Raw genomic sequence first — 16,852 nt, 5'->3', positions numbered from 1 at the left:
AACGTTTTTGAGAGTGGGAAAAGGAAACTAATAATTCAGCTAAGACAGTGCAGAACTAGAATTCCTCTGGACATGATCGCTCTATGCTTGTTGCATTTCAGTGGGTGTTAATTTTGAGAATATAGTTTGATTATAGTTTTACTCTTTTGAGTAAAATTATTTTTTAAGTGAGAAATTTAAGCTAAGGTAAAGTGATATTTGGCCAAGTTTAGGCCAAATGGTATAATTTTATCCCTCTACCAATCTGCTAATGAGACCTACTTAAGCTAGATAGGCCGGTGTAGTTTATTCAGAGCATTTAGCACTTCTGGTTTCCAAAGCAATTTTATATTATTTTTTTCATTCTATTATTATTATTATTATTATTATTACATATAACATATATATACACATTATATTAATATGTATGTATAATATTTATATATTATATATACATTATATTAACATGCATATGTATAATATATTAAATTATACATATATTAAGTTGAGATGTTATGCTCAAGAATGAATTGGAAAGAGCCCACTAAAATATATCCAAGGAACATTCTAGTTGTAGGAGATAACAGGGAGTTCAAAAACTAGAGCAAGAGTGTGTGTAGTACTGTGAAAAGAGTGATTGGAGACCAGGATGGCAATAGAGGGAGTGAGATTGTGGATAGCTTTGTAAGACATAGAAGGGTAGTCCTTTTCCATCGGATTAAAAGAAGTTCTAGAAGAGTTTAAAAAGAAGACCAGAATCATATTTTTATTTTGAAAATAATTGCTCTGACAATAATGTGGAAGAGGGACTGGAAGGGGAGCAAGACTAGAAGCAGAGAGACCAGCCAGGAGGCTGTTGGCAGTAGGTCAGGTGAAAGATAGTTTAGTGGTGGCAACGGGATTGCAAGGATTCGTTTGAGTGGAGGGCGTACTACTTGCATCACATAGAGCCTAAACGAGCTTTCAAGCCACGTGCGCGACTTAAGTAACAGCAGATGCTACCATTTGCTGACAGAGGCAGCAGAGAGGAGCAGACTGGAAGATTGATGAGGTGTGCAGTTTGAGGTACATGATGAAGTTGAAGTGTCTAGCAAGGCAGCTGGCTGTGTTTGGAGAGTAGTACAGATTTCGGAATTTGACTTCTACATTATTGGCATACATAGCATCGTTGAAGTCATGGAGTGACGGGATCACGTAGGAGTAATGTGGAAAATGGGTAAAAGGAGAGAGCCTGCTGGGGACTCCAACACTGAAGAACGTCAGCATGTGAGAACATTGAGAGGAGAAGCCAACACATGGTAGTAAGAGGGAACAAGAAAACTGAAAGATTTATAGTATCAAGAAACCAAGGATTGAGGGAAGAAGAAACGAATGCTCAAATTCCAAATGCTGCCAAGAAGTTAAGGGTTGAAATGTGTTAACTAGATGTGTTAGTTAGGGTTATATTCAGTTGAAATGACAGAAAAGCCACAGTAACAATCTTAGGAAATTTTGACTATTTTTCTCATACATGATTACATTTAAAAATTATACTTTACACGTCTGGTTTTTAACATATCCTTCATGGTCTCAAACTTTAGTGCACATTGAAATCACTTAGAATTTTTAGAAATACTGATGCCTGGCTCCTACTGTGAATACCAATATGTTGGTGTTCAGGTTTGTTTACATAAAAGCCATATATAATGTGCTCTGAGTAAGTTAAGGACATCACAAGAGTAATTCTTGCTTGTCAGCTGAATTTGGAGCTTGATCCCCATGTAGATTGTGGCTGCAGTATCTGTTTGGAGTCAAGACTTGGGTTCAGATCTTGACTCTGTCGCTTACTGGCCTTGTGGTGTAACAAGTCTCTTCTTCGTCAACGTTGATTTCTGTTTTGTCAAATAGAGATCTTAATAATCATCTCACAAGATATTTGTAAAGAATAAAGGTACTTCTTCCACTTACTACCTGCACATCAACAAGTTACTCAATTTCTTTGGGCCTTGTTTACTCGTCTCTAGATTAAATATTATCTACCTATGTTATTATAAGGTTTTAATAGTGCTTAGTGCGAAGGGCTTAATAGGTTATAGCTGTCACTTACACATGTAGTCAGCTGCAAGGTTGCAGAAATTGGAAAAACTGATAGTCCTCAGACAGATAGTTGCTCTCAGGATTTTGCTGCAGCCTGGACACAAAACCCGGGATACATGTGAGGGAAGTGGGTGGGAGGTACGAGAGATTCCTGTTCCTTCCCAATAAGTAGTCAGTGTGTTCCTTTGCTTTCTGTTCTTCCAAACGGATTGAGATAGTAAGGACAATGCACGCATCTGGCTTTTCAGACATTATACATATATTAAAATTTAGGAATATTTGTTAAGGTTATATTAGGCTTAGCTGTCAGCCAGCCAGGGTACGTGTGATAAAGCATATAATTGGTGTTCACTGTGGTAAGCCGCACTGTTTCAGGGGGCTCATCTATGTCAGGAATGAATGAGCCTAATAGAAGAGTCATCATATGACTATATTTCTGCAATTGATTTTTGTCTACTTAGCATTACATTAGCTATCTTTAATACTGATTTTTTTTCAATTAACAACAAAAAAATACATATCCTTGCATATTTTTTATATTTATGTATTTAATAGGCTGCGTGGAGGAGCTATAAAGCCAGGAAGTATTTATGTAAAGTGAAAGCTGCTTGCAAGATTCAAGCCTGGTATAGGTCTTGGAAAGCACGTAAAGAATATCTAGCTATATTAAAAGCTGTTAAAGTCATTCAAGGTTGTTTCTATACCAAACTGGAGAGAACACGGTAATGTATCATAGCTGTGTTAGGGGAGTATGAGGGTCTGTGTGTGTGGTAGCTAAGTCTTTATGTAAAATAATACTGCTTATTTCTTTGTCTTTTAAATATTTGCTATGCCTAGCTTGTATGGTTTCTTTTGTTAGTGTTATCTCCACTGATGAAACAAAATAAGACTCTTATTTTTTGAGATAGAGCCTTGATACAATCATTTTTCTTTTTTCTTTTTCTTTTTCTCTTTTTACTTTATATTAGCCCCCCTATTTTACTTTAATGAAGACCTAATTACCAACTTATTTTTGTTCATTGTATTTTCCTGTTCCTAGTTCATTTCTTTGAAACACATTTTCTGAAGCTCTTATCAGATTATCTATATTATTTTTTTATTTCACAGTGTAAGAATTTTCCCCCAGTTACCAGAATTGATGAATTATTATATCAGTGATGGTTTTAAAGATTGTTTTAGGAGAGACTCTAATGTTAGAAGAGTTTCTTGATAAATTCCACAGGTGGAAGCTCAGTGCTTACCATATAAAGATATAGTTGCTGCTATCAGCTGTTAAGGACCAGTAGTACCTAAGTTTCCTGTACCAAAATCTTGAATTTTTCTCATTGGTGCTCAGCTTTATTTTCTAAGAAATGTGGCAACACGATGTAAGTTAAATCCATTCTCAATTTTTATGTGTTACTGCTATGTTGGCCCCTAACGTTTAATCTCTGGCCCTTAGTTTTTAAGTTTTTCTCTAGTTCTCCTTACAGAACATTTCTTTTCAGATATTTGTACGATACCTGGCTTCCCTTTCAAACAAATTTCCATTTCTCATTTGCCTGATGCTGTTCTAATCTCCCAAGTTCTTTTTGTGACCCGCTCCTATCTGCTCAAAGACTCACTTGCAATATGGACCCAGATTTTAGACTCTGCCGTTACTTCTGTCAGCATCCCCTTTATCTAGGCTTTGTGTAGGTCCGGATAATTGTACTTTCTTTTCATCCTGGTTGGAGTTCTTTCTCATTCTAGAAATTCATATTTCTTGCTACGAACATTGCCAATTGCAAAACTTCTTTTTCATTGTGTCATTTCGTGTGTGTGTGTGTGTGTGTGTGTGTGTATGTAGAATTCTGATTGCTAGAATTAAAGTATAAATTGTTCTTTTCCACTTTCTTTTTTTCTTTCATTGCCTTTCTTATTTTTTCTTTCTCTAGTATTAAGTAGTGGGGGGGGCAATAAATACTTACTGAGTAAATTAAAGAAATTTGTAATTGCTTTCCAATGCCTACTTTTTAGGTTTTTGAATATGAGAGCATCAACAATTATCATTCAGAGAAAATGGAGAGCTATGCTTTCTGGAAGAATAGCTCATGAGCACTTAATGATAAAAGTAGGTAAAGAAAGGGGGAAAAAAGCTCATTTGCAAAGAGCCATTTTAGGAAAGAAAACAAAAGGAATTGGTTTTTTTTGTTAGCTATACATTTATTTTAAACACGTCATTGCAGTCAACTAAAAATTATATTCACCCTTAAAAATACACTTTATGAATATATTAATTTGTATATTTATATTTAAAAACTATTCTGAAACCCAAGTTTGAAGTAAATTTTAGAGTAAATAATTTATTTGGAGAGAGTCATAATAGATGTAGCATATTTTGTCTACTATAAGTCAAACAATAAAAATTTTTTAAACTACAATTGGTGGCCTATTCAAAATATTTAACATCAAAGTTTTAGAATAGCTGCAGTACCTATAGTCTTTTATTAAAGAAAGCAAAATTAAAATTTTATTTGTAAATTTCAATGTAATATTCACTATTATTATATAGCTATTATTATTATGCCTACTAGTGTATATTTACTAATTTGATCCTCATAAAAACCCTCTGGTGTAGTGATTATTAATTGAAGTAGTTAGTATTCTTATTTTACAAATGAGGAAACTGAGGTCTAGAGAGGTAAAGTGACTTGCCCAACGTCATCCGGCTAGTTGGTGGGGAATCTATGTTGTAAAACAGAACGAGTGCCCATTTTAATTTATATACTTCTTTAGGTTTCTTAGAATTGGTTGTCAAGATGTTATATAATCGAGGAGTCTAAGATGTGCTGGTTCTGAGATGTAGTCTTTGGTTCTTAAAGCAACAGACAGCTTCCCTGGTAGTTGTTTATAATGCCCATTCTGTTCTCTATATTGCTAGCACTTTTATTAAATGTATTTGTTCTTTGGTAATATTAGTCCTTTTCTCCCTCACAATGAGAAGTATCAGGAAGATGAGAGGGAAAGAACACCAGATATCTATTGACCTTGGCTTGCACCTTCATAAAAACCTAATTTTTAGCTATAGAAATTACATACAGTCACCTTATATATGAAATATGACATTCTTAAGCTAAAAATGTAAAAAAAAAAAAACAATCATAATTACACCATCTCATTTTTCATTGAGAAATTCAAAAGCCTCCAGTGGGTTGAAATTATTATTCCTTTCTGTTAAGTCACTCACAAATTTTTCCTTGTAGAGACATCAAGCTGCTTGTTTGATTCAAGCGAATTTTAGAAGATACAAAGGAAGGCAGGTCTTTCTTCGGCAGAAGTCTGCCGCTTTGACCATACAGAGATATATACGAGCCAGGAAGGCCGGGAAGTGTGAAAGGATAAAATATGTTGAATTAAAAAAATCTACAGTTGTTCTACAAGCACTAGTGCGCGGTTGGTTAGTAAGGAAAAGAGTAAGTATTTTTAAGTACAATACCTCAGTCTTAAGAAATGAAGGTATGTGGTGTTAAATTGTGTTAAGAAATTTTAGATTTTGGAGAATAATTTCAGAACTAATAATATAACCAGTATAACCTCTCAGCTTCTGCAGAGGCCTATAACAAGATCACTGGTTGCTATAGATTTTTGTTTTATGAGCCTGTTTCTCATAGATGCTCACCAAAAATGCAAACTAATTTTTTTCTTGTAATGAATCTTAACAAAGAAACTGAAAGAAGGATGAGGGAGGAGCTCCAAATGTGAAGGAGGTTGTCATTCAAGTAGCCTTTTGCTACCACCCAGCAACTCTGAGGTGTTGTTAGCTACTGTTCCTGTGATAACTTCCACATCTTCAGCAAGAAAGAATCCCTCCCGGGGAGGTCACAACGTTTTTGGCATCAATGTGCAAAGCGCTGTCAAAGACAAAATACTTAAATTTGAAATTAAAAAGGAGAAATCTCTTCTACTGTGTTCATTAAATACAAATTAGAGGTCTAAAGGCCACTATAGAGAGGTTTTGCTGCAAAGAGTCTTGTGCTAGATTTGTGCTAGACTGTCTAATAACCGGAGAAATCCACTCAGATAATTTTGTCTGACTTACTATCACCGTCTCCCAACAGTTCTCCCAACATTTTTGTGAGTACTGTATTCATAGACTTCTCATATTATAGTTAGTACATCGAAAGCTTTATTTACTGTTATTGTGTAGTCCAGTTAAATTAAATGCTGTTCTTTAGTAAAGTGCCCAAAATATAATTTTGCTTTTTTATACTCTGAGTTAGGGGGTACACATTTGGAAATATTGTATAGTAAAAGATTATAATCACTTTGAGTTCCATCAATGTAAATAATTTCAGTAATTAAAAGTTAATTTATTATTGCTAATTTATATAATTCAGTATGGAGGATATACAAAAATAAACACTGATCGATTGTCTTAAGAGTCAAATGTGCGGTTAATTTTTTATTTCTCTTTTAGATTTCAGAACAGAGAACCAAAATTAGGCTTCTTCACTTCACAGCAGCTGCATATTGTCACCTGTCTGCTCTTAGAATTCAAAGAGCATATAAACTTCACATGGTTATGAAGAATGCTAAGAAGCAGGTTAATTCAGTCATCTGTGTTCAGGTTGGCTTTTCCTTTGCAGTAAAACTATGTGGTAGAATTTTTGTTATGAATTTTTTATTTTAATAAATAATTTCAAAATACCTTATGCTAAGATCATATAATATTTAGCCTTTTGCTTTAGGATGACATATTTAGGATGGCTTGATGGGCTAGAAATAGGTTGATGTTTTATGATACAGGAATAAAGCTATGAATTATTTTCTGAAATAATTGTACTCATTTATACTTGTAGCAAAGTCTGAGAGTACCTGTTTTTCTACATTCTTGCCAACACACAGCATTAAAAGACTCTGGGTTTTGCTGTTTTGATGAATGGCAAATTGTATCTCATTTTTGCTTTGGATTTCCTTTGATTGCAAGCAGTTCTAAAAAATCTTTCGTGTGTTGACTATTCAAATTATTATCTGTGTATTGTGTGCTTTTTCTTAATGTATGTATATATGGGTTGTTTTTTCCATATACTTTGCCCATTTCTCTTTTGCATCTTCTTTTTTCTTATGATTTATAGGTTTTTATGTATTCTGGGTAAGAACTCTGTATACATTAACATATACTTACATATAAAATACTGAGTTAGAAAACAAACTGCAGAAGAACACATACAGCTTGATAGAATTTATATAAATTATGAAATGAAGGCCATGTTGTACAGGGTTAAATTCACACCCTCCCCCTGCTCAGTGAGTGCTAGAGGATTTGTACCAGATGGAGTGGAGAAGTAATGCCACTGGGGAGGATTGAAAGATATCAATCTAATGTTCTATTTATTTCATTTATGTATGCATGTGTATGTATCTATTTATTTATTTTAAAAACCTGAAGTTAAAAAAAAAAACAAAGCCTCTAATGTTTTAAACAGAGATGGTTTCGAACAAGATTACAGCAAAAGAGGTTTGCTCAGAAATGTCACAGTGTCATAAAAAGTCAGCGTGAACTTCAAGAACATATGAGCCAGCAAAATAGAGCTGCATCAGTAATACAGAAAGCAGTACGCCGTTTTCTCCTCCGTAAAAAAAAAGAAAAAATTAATAATGGAATCACTAAAATTCAGGTAACTGAAAACATTACGATGTTAGTTCCAGACTCTGGTTTATAATTCACCTACGTGAGACATCTAACGTGTTAAAAACACAGCCACATATATTTTAAAAAGCTGAGGTTCACCAATAAAATAACTCATAAATGCTATGTCATTGCTAAGCCCTTTATTTTCAGATTTCCCTAGAGACATTTATGATGAAGACGTGAAAAAATACCTTAGCATTTAAAATAGACTTAGATATCTTTGGTCAGTGAATGATGCTTCAGGTTACATACAGGAATATGATATACATTTTTCTTTCCAGAAAAATTGATTTTGCTATTTATTAGAACCTGACTTGAGATTTTATTCGCAAAGTGTCTGATTACATCATATGAATTTACGGAAAATACTTGTTTTGTAGAAATAGTTATAAATGTAAATTCAAAACATCATGGATTGTAATCTTACAATCACTGTGTTTTGTCTCTTTAAGGCATTATGGAGAGGATACTCTTGGAGGAAGAAAAATGATGGTACAAAAATTAAAGCTATACGACTAAGTCTTCAACTTGTTAATAGGGAGATTCGAGAAGAAAACAAACTCTACAAAAGAACTGCTCTTGCACTTCATTATCTTTTGACATATAAGCACCTTTCTGCTATTCTTGAGGCTCTAAAGCACCTAGGTTAGTTTGTTTTAACAATAGCTTGTATGAGGGTAGAAATGCATTTTTACCGTTGAGTGTGCAAAGAGTGTTATAATACAATATTAGCTAAAACTTCATTTTGTTGCTGGGAATTTATTTCTCTCTCTCTCTCTCTTTTTTTCTCCTCCTTTCAGAGGTAGTTACTAGATTGTCTCCACTTTGCTGTGAGAACATGGCCCAGAGTGGAGCAGTTTCTAAAATATTTGTTTTGATCCGAAGTTGCAATCGTAGTGTTCCTTGTATGGAAGTCATCAGATACTCTGTGCAAGTCTTGCTTAATGTCGCTAAGGTAGTAACATTTTGATAATGAGTTGTTCATTGGTCAAGAAATCTGATCCAGCAAATTAAGTTCATGCTTGCTCACCACTGGAATTTAGATCGCCAAGTTAGAATTACTTTGTGGGCAAGAGTCTTAGGTGGGGGAAATGTTTAATGCATTAACATAATTATACATAGAAACACTAATTTTTTATGATTTTATTTCTTGTCTTTATGATATTAATAACAATGATTACTAACATTTATTGAGTACTTACGATGCGCTAGCGTTTTTCATGCATCATTTAATTTAGTTCATAACAATATCCTCTGAGGCAGTTCATGTTATTCTTGTTTAATAGAGAAGGAATAGTAATCCTTATAGAAATTAAGCCTCCTGCCTCAGCACTTGAATGTGATAAGTGGTAGGGCTGAATTTGGATCCATTTTTTGTCCACCTCTGGAACTGGTGTTCTTATTCACTGCATTGTATCCAAGCAGTAGAACCTCTTATAATCATGTCTGGCAAAACATGATTAAGATATTGCTTCAACTTAGTTACCCTGTATGTCATACTCTGTATAGGTATTAGAATTTACGTTTTTGGCGTTGGACTGATGGCAGATATCTGTACTAAACTATAAATGCATGTAATCAAAAGTATTGAGATGACAAATTTATTTTCCCCAACCAACCCTTCAGCCACAACTTAGAGGCACTTTATCCAGTATTTTCTTTCTGAGAAGGAGTGGTTAAGAACACCAGTGTTCAGATCATAGCTCTGCAGCTTACTTTAGGTTACTTAGCCTCTTTGTGCTTCATGTTCTTTAACTGTAAAATGGGTACAGTAATAGTATCTACCTCATAATGTTATTGTGAGGATAAAGTGAGTCAATATATATAATGTGCTTCATACGTAGACGTACTAAATAAATGTGAACTGCTAATATTGTTTTGTTGTTATTTTTGTCTTAGTATCCTTCACATGATTTGTTCCCAGGCAAATTTCAATATGAATCTAGTGATACAATGAGATAATTGAGGCAGGAAAAATATCTCCTAAATTTACTAGTTTCAAATTTATTTTATTTTAAAGCAAGTGCATCTTCCTCTCAAGAAGCATGCAGTAGGGTAACTAATTAAATCTTAGCCTTTATCAGTATTTTACCCTATGATTAACTATCACAGATAAGTTCTGTTTTTCCTGAGAGATTCTCACTAAAATTGCCCTGTTTTTGAGTTTGTTTTTATTTACTTCAAGGTGTTCATGTTCAGGGATTCTAGATTTGATTCACATTTTATGGCACTTTAAAGTAGGTGGGAAGAGAAAAATTACAGTGCAGATATGCATATAAAATGGATTCAGAAATGATAGTAATATCAAAAATTCATTTCATGAAGTCCCTTGCACTGGCTGTAGATAGTCCAAAAAGTTGGTCCTAAGCTTTCTTTCCGCTTGGGCTATTTCTAAGAGCATATGCATTTATTATAACTTTTGCTTTCTTTCTGTTCTCTTCAAGTATGAGAAAACCACTGCAGCAGTTTACCACGTAGAAAACTGCATAGACACACTATTGGACCTTTTACAAATGTACCGAGAAAAGCCCGGTGACAAAGTTGCAGACAAGGGTGGAAGCATTTTTACAAAAACTTGTTGTTTGTTAGCTATTTTATTGAAGACAACAAATCGAGCCTCTGTAAGTATTAATTATCTTTCTTTCAGGTATCTTTCTAGGTTTTCAGGTCTAAGACTTTTACACTTTTCCTTCAGTAATTATCACAATTTTTAATTAAGTTCATTTATTTATTTTGAGAGGGAGAGAGAAATAGAGAGCAAGTGGGGGAGGGGCAGAGAGAGAGAGAATCCCAGGCAGGCTCTGCACCATCGGTACAGAATCCAACACGGGGCTCGAGTTCACGAACTATGAGATCATGACCTGGGCCAAAGTCAAATACTTAACTGACTGAGCCACCCAGACACCCCAGTAATTATCACAATTTAAATAGGGTTTTGTATATGTTCAAACCTGCCTTTTTTGTTGATATAAGAGGTGTTTCTAACATATTAAAGAAACTGAATTTCAAAAATAAAATGTACTATGGCTATAGAAATAGCCATTTCCCTTTTACTTGAGGAAAGAAACAAGTGATCCTATCCAGGTAGAAAACCACATATATGTGGCTCCACATCTTCTTGTTGTAACCCGTAAGTACATTTCAAGTTTTTCCATGGTGAGACCTCTCTAGGTGTTACAGTCGGCAGAGAGTTGACCGTAGGCTGTAATAGGATTCTGGCCTTCACTGTGAGAACAAAACCACTGAAGGATTTACGTAAGAGAGTATGCTCCAGTTTGGGTTCTAACATGACTTTGGCTACTGATTGAAGAATAGATTTGGGAAAATGTGGATGTATGAAGACCGTTCAGTGTGGATGTAGGGAAACCAGGAAGGAGGGAAATAAGAGATAGAGATAGAGAGAGATAGAGATAGAGATAGAAATAGAGATAGAGATAGAGATAGAATTATAGATATAAATATTAATATAAATATAAATATAGATACAGTGGTCTGGGTAAGAAATTGTACTTGACCTAGGGTTGTATTATAAGAGACAAGTGGATAACGTTGGAAACTAGGAAGAGAGAAAATTCACAGGCTTTGGTAACTCCATATAATACATATATTGACTATAATATTTACCTTATTATTCAGTATGGAGTTAAGTGTACAATTTTTAAATATTTGCCTTTTTTATAATTGTCTTACAAATTAGTTTATATAATGTTAACCAATCTAACTGCTAAATTTGGAAAGAATGGCTTTTGATTTTGTTAAAAGCTCGTAAGTTTACACTATAGTGGTTCTTATTGTTGCTTTTACTAACATAGAAGGCTACAAAATTGTTCCCAGTTTTAATAAATGTACATTTTCTTTTTTAGGATGTTCGAAGTAGGTCCAAAGTTGTTGACCGTATTTATAGTCTCTACAAACTTACAGCTCGTAAACATAAAATGAATACTGAAAGAATACTTTATACCCAAAAGAAGAATTCTTCTATAAGTATTCCATTTATTCCAGAAACACCCATAAGAACCAGAATAGTTTCAAGGTAAGCAGTAAATGTACTCTATAGTTTTGTGCCACTATCCATTCATTCATTCATTCATTCATTCATTCAGCAAACATTACTGAGTATGTACTATAAAGCAAGGTACTGTGCTGGACAGTGGAGAAACAACATATGAGTAAGAATAGAATCCTTGGTAACTCTAAAGTAGACAATCTCAGTAAATAATGAAGCAATAACACCGTGGCTTTGGGTATTTAATAGTCATTCAATAAATTCATTGTATTAAATAGTTAAGTGCTAAGTCTGAAAATTAGCTTTTTATAAGCTTTGGCGTATAAACTTTTTTTTCCTGCATGTAGGACAAACTATTCTGCTTGGAAGCTGCCAAAAATCCCTCGTGGCCAAAATATCAACTTCCAACTCCTCCCATAATCCTCCTGGTACTTGAAATTTCTCCTTCTAGAGAAGTTCTTTATGAGACCTTGCATGAGTTTCCTAGAACTGCTGTAAAAAATAACCACAGACTCATTTATTCTCTGAACATTCTTGAAACCAGAAGTTCAAAACCAGGGTGTCAGTAAGGCCTCACTCTCTCTGAGGGTTCTGTGGCAGACTCTGTCTTTGACTTGCAGTTTCTGTGACTCTAGGTGTTTTTTGCTTGTTGCTGTATAACTCCATTCTCTGCCTCTGTCTTCACATGGGCCTCTCCTCCTTCTCCCTCCTCTGTGTCTCTTAAAAGGACATATGTTGGATTTAGGGCCAGTTCCAATAATACAGGATGATCTTATCCTAAGATCCTTTAGTTATGTTTATCTGTGGAGACCCCCTTTCAGAATAAGGTAACATTAACAGATGCTAAGGATTTGGATGTGGATGTATCATTTTGGTGTGGGGGCCACCATTCAGCCAACAGCCAACCTATAGAGATAATAGTAGCTTAACTAGTTTAAGACATGTAACTTTAGAAGTTTAAAAAAAAAATGGGTGTTAGCTTACCTGGTTAACCAAGTAGACACCTCCATCAGTGTCAGAGTAAGAATGGTATAGAGCTGAACCCTGTGCTTTAAGGCGCTGGACTTGTGATTATTGTACAGCATGGAATTACATAGTTCAGGAGAATGACCATAAATAAGCAAATAAAGTATCAAAGATTGTGGTTGCTATTAGGATAGAGTATCACTCAGAGGGCCTGCTAAAATTGCTGTGACTAGGAAATTGTCTCTGGGATATAATTACAAGAAGTAAAAGTAAGGAAGGACAGAAGATAGAGTGGGAAGGGACGTTGAAGCGTGGGTTTTGTTTTGGGTAAGTCTGAGGTGCCTATGAGAAATTAGAGGAAAAGACAAACAAGCCATTAGAAAATCAGGGCTGTGGTTCTGGCCAGAAGAATCAGTCTAGAGGTTTAAATTAGGTAATCATTAGATTCAGGAATCATTAGGTAGCATTCAAGACCCCCGCAATGAACGTGATCACCTCAGGGGAAGAGAATACCTAGAAAAGAATGCCCCAAACTGACCCTCAGAGTAACCCCAATTTCTCCAGAATTGAGACAAGAGAAAGAACCAGCCAACAGCTCTGGACAGGAATTGCTGACTGGATAGACGCTGTTCCAGACTGGCGGCACATCAGCCCTTCAGCTTGCTGCTAAGAGGCTGTTAGATGAGGTGTGAAACTTGCCCCTTGGACTCAACAAGATGGAAGCCAGTGGTGAGGCAGTGACACAGAGTCATGAGGACTGCAAACAGGTGCAACACATCAGATGAAAAATTGATGAGTCTATAATGATACTAAAGAAAAAACTCATTGCTTACCCTTGAAGGATGCTAGAGAAACCACTCATGATACTTACTACGGGTAAAAGGAAGGAGTCAAGTCTTTCCCATTTTTTTTTTTATACATACTATATCTTAGGTAACCAAATGGTTGTTGTAGAAAAGTTTTCTATAAAAAAAATTCTGTTTAATAAATGCAGAAGGTATATGAAACTATTATTATTTTGTAGCCCCTCATGAAATAATAGGTGTGCTCTGGGCCATGAACATGCATGTTTGATAAAAGCTTTAGATGAATTAAATCGATGTTTGTGGCAGTAGTCAAATCCATTGATGAATCTCAACATCACAAAAAGATAAGACCACCCGATATTGTGTCTCCTGGTACACAAGACCATCTAAATATGATTCTTGTCACTAAAACAAACCTGAATCACCTCACACCTTTTTGTGCTACTCTAATAAGTGTGACCCCCAGACCAGTGCCAGGCTGCAAAGTCTGTTACTGCTCTGTGTTGCTAAAAGTTCAGGAGCATAGAGTCAGCATTTAGAAACTTAGGTAGTAATTTAACCATGCTACTGCATAGTTTGTAAAGTCAGGTTTATTGGGATACAGTTTACATACAGTAAAATTCATCCTTTTTAAGTGTAATATTTGTTGAATTTTTTATGACAAAATTCGGTCTTCTGTTATAGAGAACTGTAGGAACATTCTTCTGTTAGAAGGTCTAAATTGGAATTATAATACTGATTTAAGGGACAAGTTTGTTATTATTTATGAATTTATTTATGACCCAGAATTTATAACATTAGAACTTCAGCTATGACTTTTACATTTTATTGAAGCAACATTAAAATTTTATTTTAAAATAATCAAGTTAGCATTTTCTGAGTTTACCTTATTAATAAAAGATTTAATTGGTTTTGATGAACTAAATTAACTCATGATGTTTTATTTCCTTCCTTCCTTCCTTCCTTCCTTCCTTCCTTCCTTCCTTCCTTCCTTCCTTCCTTCCTTTTCTGCCTGTCTCCATTTCTGTGACTCAGCACTTCTCTGCCAGGCATAAATCCTACAGTGTTGACAATGCACTATTTTTTGACCTGGGTTAACATTAGCAGTTTGCTTTATAATTACTCATTATAACAAACTGTGTAATAGTTGCAAATTGAAATTTTGATTGCATATTTCACAATATAACATAAAAATAGCACTTGCTTGAAACTTATTAATGAGGACCATTTCTATATATGATTTCTACTTAAGGAATTGGTAAGTTTTAATACTAATTATGTTTTTAAAACTGTAATTAACATGAATGAATAACTAGCTTCCCCTTTTTTTCAATATAGTCACTTTTTTTAGGTAGAATTTACCAGCAGTGTATACATGCACCCTTTATATATGTATGCAATTCAGTGACTTGACAAACGTGTACAGTTGTGAAACCACTACCAACTGAGATAAAATATTTCCATCACACCCAAGTTACCTTGTGCCTCTTTGTAATCAGTTGTCTCCTTTTAGCCCCTAGATTCAGGCAACTACTAATCTTATTTCAGTACTTTTAGTTTTGCCTTTTTTATATGGTTACCCAGATGGAATCATACAGTATATAGCTTTTTGTGACTGGATTCTTTTTTTTAGCTTACTGTTTTTGAGGTTTACTTATGTTGATGCATAAATTAAAATTTCATTTCCTTTTATCACAGAGTACTATTCCATTGTATGGCTATACCACGCTTTGACCACTTAACAATTGATAGATATTTGGATTTTTAACAGGAAAGAATAAGAAGATGGAAATGCATATCATAGTAGGGATTTATGTGAAAAAGATGTATGAGCTCCCCTCTGACGAATGCTATTTTCTTAATGAAGTATGAGATTATAAACATTAGCTCAAAAGCAGACCAGGGAGGGTATGTATGGAAGGGACATTTGAAAAGAAGAAAGGAATAAAATGGTTATCTTGGAGAAAGAGGAAGCATACTCGGCAATTTCAAGCACCCATTTAACTTTGTAATTATTGACATAAAATCAGTCAGCCTGCTTCTGCAATTTTTCTTTTCTTCCTATTCAGCTGTACAGGAATGGAGAAGGCAGATATTTGAATTCAATTTGGAATCCAAATAGAACCTTCCATTTGAATTTAATAGAGAACAATAGCGTTAATGAAATTTGCTAAGGGGATTATATTGATGGCCCTAAGCTAGACAAGGAGGGAAGTGAGATCAGCATTCGGATGGATGGATGGATGGATGGATGGATGATGGGTACATGTTGAGGTCAGTGAATCAGAGATCTTAGGGTGGAAGAATATGTGCAGTGAACGTATTAAATCAAAAGACATGGATAGATCAGAAGTGGTGGGAGAATGGCAGCCTCAGATTGAGATGTCAGTGGTGGGGTACTTTCTGGGGATGACAAAGGCTCTTATGTGATCTCGTAGAAAAGGGTTGGTTAATGTAGAACAGAAGGAAAGGGGCAAAAACTGACAGAAGAGGTTGTTGGCTTTTGGGCTGCATGAATGTTGAAGTTACTAAGAATGGTGGCAAAAGTTGAGAGAAGATCAAGAACCAGGTTTACAAAGAACAAAACACCGGAGGTTGACAGATGACCCAGAGGCAGTGGTGAGCTAAACAGCATAAACTTCAAAGGAAGAAGGATGACAAGAAATGCCTGAAAATAGTAAACGGCAATAATATGAAGCCCTCTCACCTGTTAAAAGGGAAGCAATGTGCTCAGGAGTAGCCACATTTTAGTTCAGACAAAACAGTGAAGGTAACCCCTTGAAGAGAAGAACTTTGTTAATGCAAGATTTTTATTCTTTTCAGACTTAAACCAGATTGGGTTTTGAGAAGAGATAACATGGAAGAAATCACAAATCCCCTACAAGCTATTCAAATGGTGATGGACACGCTTGGCATTCCTTACCAGTAAATGTAAACATTTTCAGTATGTACAGTAAAAAGAACTATTAAAGCTAATCATGCATGTGTAGAGTGTTTTTGGCTTTCTTTTGTACAACTTCTAAAATCCAATTTTGTATTAAAATTAAAATGTATATATATATATGCATATATATATATAAAACAATAACTAAACTGTTGTTCTTTTGTTATTTTATGGCTTTATGATTGTGAGAAACCACTATCTCATGAAATGATTATAACACTTATTCGTGTCTGTTACCTTAAAATATTATATTAGTCTGAATATAATCATATTCCAGAAGGGAAAAGAATAGCTTTATTACTCTCATTTTATAGATTAATTGAAGCATTTTTCTAAAACAAGTTTTGAAAATACGAGATTCTGCCAACACACTTAGAAGTGACAAGGGGATAAAATAATCTCACAAATGCCCCCAGACAACA

General features: G+C 34.7%; 1 protein-coding gene across 5 annotated transcripts in view; it reads left to right on the top strand.

The window, feature by feature from the left end:
* The window catches only part of ASPM (assembly factor for spindle microtubules), a 52,099-nt gene extending 35,624 nt beyond the window's left edge, over window positions 1-16,475 (top strand). For 4 of the 5 annotated variants that reach the window (XM_042976983.1, XM_007096276.3, XM_042976985.1 and 1 more), the window contains 10 exons: window positions 2,611-2,777; window positions 4,054-4,147; window positions 5,280-5,489; window positions 6,494-6,643; window positions 7,503-7,694; window positions 8,161-8,353; window positions 8,509-8,663; window positions 10,153-10,329; window positions 11,572-11,741; window positions 16,310-16,475. In XM_042976983.1, the coding sequence (XP_042832917.1) occupies window positions 2,611-2,777; window positions 4,054-4,147; window positions 5,280-5,489; window positions 6,494-6,643; window positions 7,503-7,694; window positions 8,161-8,353; window positions 8,509-8,663; window positions 10,153-10,329; window positions 11,572-11,741; window positions 16,310-16,415 (1,614 nt within the window). In that variant the 3' untranslated portion in view covers window positions 16,416-16,475. Of the gene's footprint in view, window positions 1-2,610; window positions 2,778-4,053; window positions 4,148-5,279; window positions 5,490-6,493; window positions 6,644-7,502; window positions 7,695-8,160; window positions 8,354-8,508; window positions 8,664-10,152; window positions 10,330-11,571; window positions 11,742-16,309 lie in introns of those variants that run through there. The other variant, XM_042976984.1, reaches the window with a different exon arrangement.
* The last annotated feature ends 377 nt before the right edge of the window (window positions 16,476-16,852 follow it).

The sequence above is a fragment of the Panthera tigris genome, chromosome F3, assembly GCF_018350195.1.
Source record: "Panthera tigris isolate Pti1 chromosome F3, P.tigris_Pti1_mat1.1, whole genome shotgun sequence".
NCBI lineage: Eukaryota > Metazoa > Chordata > Mammalia > Carnivora > Felidae > Panthera > Panthera tigris.
The sequence above is the reverse complement of the archived record's forward strand: the minus strand, read 5'-3'. Positions and strand labels throughout refer to the sequence as shown.